This window comes from Brassica napus, chromosome A1 (assembly GCF_020379485.1).
Source record: "Brassica napus cultivar Da-Ae chromosome A1, Da-Ae, whole genome shotgun sequence".
Taxonomy (NCBI): domain Eukaryota; kingdom Viridiplantae; phylum Streptophyta; class Magnoliopsida; order Brassicales; family Brassicaceae; genus Brassica; species Brassica napus.
In genome coordinates this window covers 11,998,375-12,001,080 of record NC_063434.1, presented here as the reverse complement: position 1 = coordinate 12,001,080, position 2,706 = coordinate 11,998,375, and the positions used below count along the sequence as shown (strand labels likewise).

The following is a 2,706-nucleotide window of genomic DNA, read 5'->3' as shown; positions in this document are numbered from 1 at the left end:
TTTCTAGAACAAATATTTACCAATAAAAATCATGTTTTATTTAATTTGATGAAAATGAGAAAAACAAACAATTTTTAACTTAAAACAAAATACCAAATTAGTAGAATGGCTAAGACGGTTGAGAAAAATAGAAAACATAGTTATGCAACAATGGATCCAAATAATCAAAACAAAGATTTGCATGTATACCTTCCCTCTCTATACATAAAGATATGAATTGTCAAAGATTAACCTCAACTTTAAAATTGTCCTTACTTTATTTTCGGCAAGAACTGATGTAATGCCACTTCAAGGAAAAAGAAAACTTAACTAATTATCAAAATATCATAGTTTATTTAGACTTTAAAAAGTACATAATTTAACTACTATTTATATTTTTAACTAATAAAAATTAAAATAATTATTTATTCAAACTATTTCAATTATTTTCGAATATGCATCCCTCCGTAGGACGGACTGGTCCTAGTAATAAAGATAAATCAGTTGTCCAGAACTTGTATTTATTGACTTTATGTTTCTAAAATAAATAAAGTTCTAAATTCTTCAACAAAAAGAAAACCATTGTGAGACAAACTTTAGGTTTCGTCCGCCTCTTGAAGTCCGTCGCATTGACTGTTTCGTCTCTCTACGGTTTCAGGCTGAGCCATGAACACACAGCATAGGAACAACGTTTCTGATGATTGTCAATCCATTAATCTACGACATCATAACACGCGATCATCAAAACCCTCAGATCACGGAAGAGAAAGCAGCTCCGCATTGCCTATCCCAACAGATCTCATAATCGACATCTTCTCGAGGCTGCCGTTGAAGTCAATAGCCATATGTCGCTGCGTATCGAAGACATGGGCCTCCACGCTCCGCCGCCAAGATTTCACCGACTTTTACTTAAGAAAATCCTCTACTCGCCCGCAGATCTTGCTCGCACCGGTAAAAAATCGTGAGCTGTTCTTCTTCTCTTCACCACAGCCTCAATATCTGCAGGAGAACTTGCCTTCTGTAGTCGCCAACTGTCATATGAAGTTGTCCTTTGGTGGTTTCGGTGAAATTCGTTGTGGTCGTCCTGTCCATGGTTTGGCTTGTCTTAGGCAGTTGCGGGTCTCAGAGGGAGAGAGGGAGACAGTGTTATTTATATGTAACCCTAGCACCAGACAAGTCTTACATTTACCCAAAGTAAAGACGAGTAGACCTGTCGTGAAGAGCATGTTTGGGTATGATCCGATTGATAAACAGTTCAAGGTATTGTGCATGACACGGTTTAACGATGGAAGAGACTATCACGAGCATCAAGTTCTGACACTAGGAGCTCCAGACCGGTCATGGAGAATGCTCGAGTGTTGCATTCCCCATTATGGTGATCCACCTAAAGAGATATGTATCAATGGCGTTTTGTATTATAAATCAATTAATAAGTCGACAGAGACTTATTTAATAGTTTGCTTTGACGTTAGGTCTGAGATGTTCAGTTTTATTGAAGTCAAGGTAACACTACAGAGAGCACTGCTCCGTGGAGCTCTGAGAAACTACAATGGTAAATTAGGCTTATTTATTTCTGAAGATAATGGGTATTTTCGAAGCTCTATTAGTGAAAGAAGTACAAGTGTTCAACTCTGGGTTCTAGAAGATGTCGAAAAACAAGAATGGTCGGATCATATCAACTTATTGCCAGCTTTGTGGAAGAATCTAGTTGGAAGAGACTATTTATTCTTTGCTGGAGTGACTCTGACAAACGAGATTGTGTTGGCGCCGAGCTCTCCATCCAACCCTTTCTACCTTTACTACTTAAATACCAAGAGGAACACTGTCGTCGTAAGACTTGTTGAAATCCAAGGAATAGATGTGTCTGACTATTATATGGATCACGTCGTTTTAGATCATGTGGAGGACGTGAAGCTCTATGATGTTTAGGTACTTCTTAAACTGGAGACTGTTTAGCTTTTAGGTTCTCGTCAGTTGATCATGAGACAGATCTTAATATATGTACGATTAATTAAATTCAGTTTTTATTTATTTTTGGATGTGAATATTATTCTAATCCACTCCCTTTTTTTTTTACTCTTTACAGTGATTAATGATTGTTCTAACTTGTGATTTTGTTTGCTAATGGAAGAAGTAGAAGTGTTAAGTTGTTGTATGTGAATCATATAGCTAAGCAAAACCAATTGCCTTTACTATGGAATACATTTGATTTCTCGTTATCGTTTAACGAATTGTGTATCTATCAGCTGCTTGTGGTTGTGGCATGAATGCTTTTCTTGCATCCCAAAGCTTATCATACCTCACTGAAATGATTAAAAAAAAAAAGTTCTCTGCATAACAAACTTTGAATGCTACTGTTTTGGTAAAGATCTTGTGGCACAATCAGTCCCTTGTCATGACCTCTACCTCAGCGGCTCGAGACCAAAACCAAACGAGCAGATCAAGAAAGTTTGTCCAACCAAACTGGAAATGTATTATTAGAATTTTCGCCAGCTCCTCAGTTTTTAGCTCGACAAGGAGAGATCAATCTATTTGCCTCCAAGGAATGCTCAACCAGTCTGCAATTCATTGTTACTTTGCATCAGACGTGAAGCAAATCAAAGGAAAAAGATTGAGGTGTTTCTAGTTCTGGCTACTTACACATTCCATAGGCAAAATTTTTTGTTCGTGTGGTCTTCACGTAACAAAGAGACCTCTCCATATTTTTCTTAGGCCTGGGCATTTTAA

The 2,706-nt window shown here is 37.3% G+C and overlaps 1 protein-coding gene across 1 annotated transcript; it reads left to right on the top strand.

The window, feature by feature from the left end:
* The first annotated feature begins 525 nt into the window (after nucleotides 1–525).
* On the top strand, nucleotides 526–2,128 carry LOC106365385 (F-box protein DOR-like). Its single transcript, XM_013804826.3, has one exon. The coding sequence runs from the start codon at nucleotides 646–648 to the stop codon at nucleotides 1,906–1,908; it is 1,263 nt and encodes a 420-aa protein (XP_013660280.1). The 5' UTR covers nucleotides 526–645; the 3' UTR covers nucleotides 1,909–2,128.
* Nucleotides 2,129–2,706: the final 578 nt, after the last annotated feature.

Bases quoted from the DNA above. Each gene is read 5' to 3' on its own strand.
- LOC106365385 (XM_013804826.3), top strand. From the start codon at position 646: ATGAACACACAGCATAGGAACAACGTTTCTGATGATTGTCAATCCATT.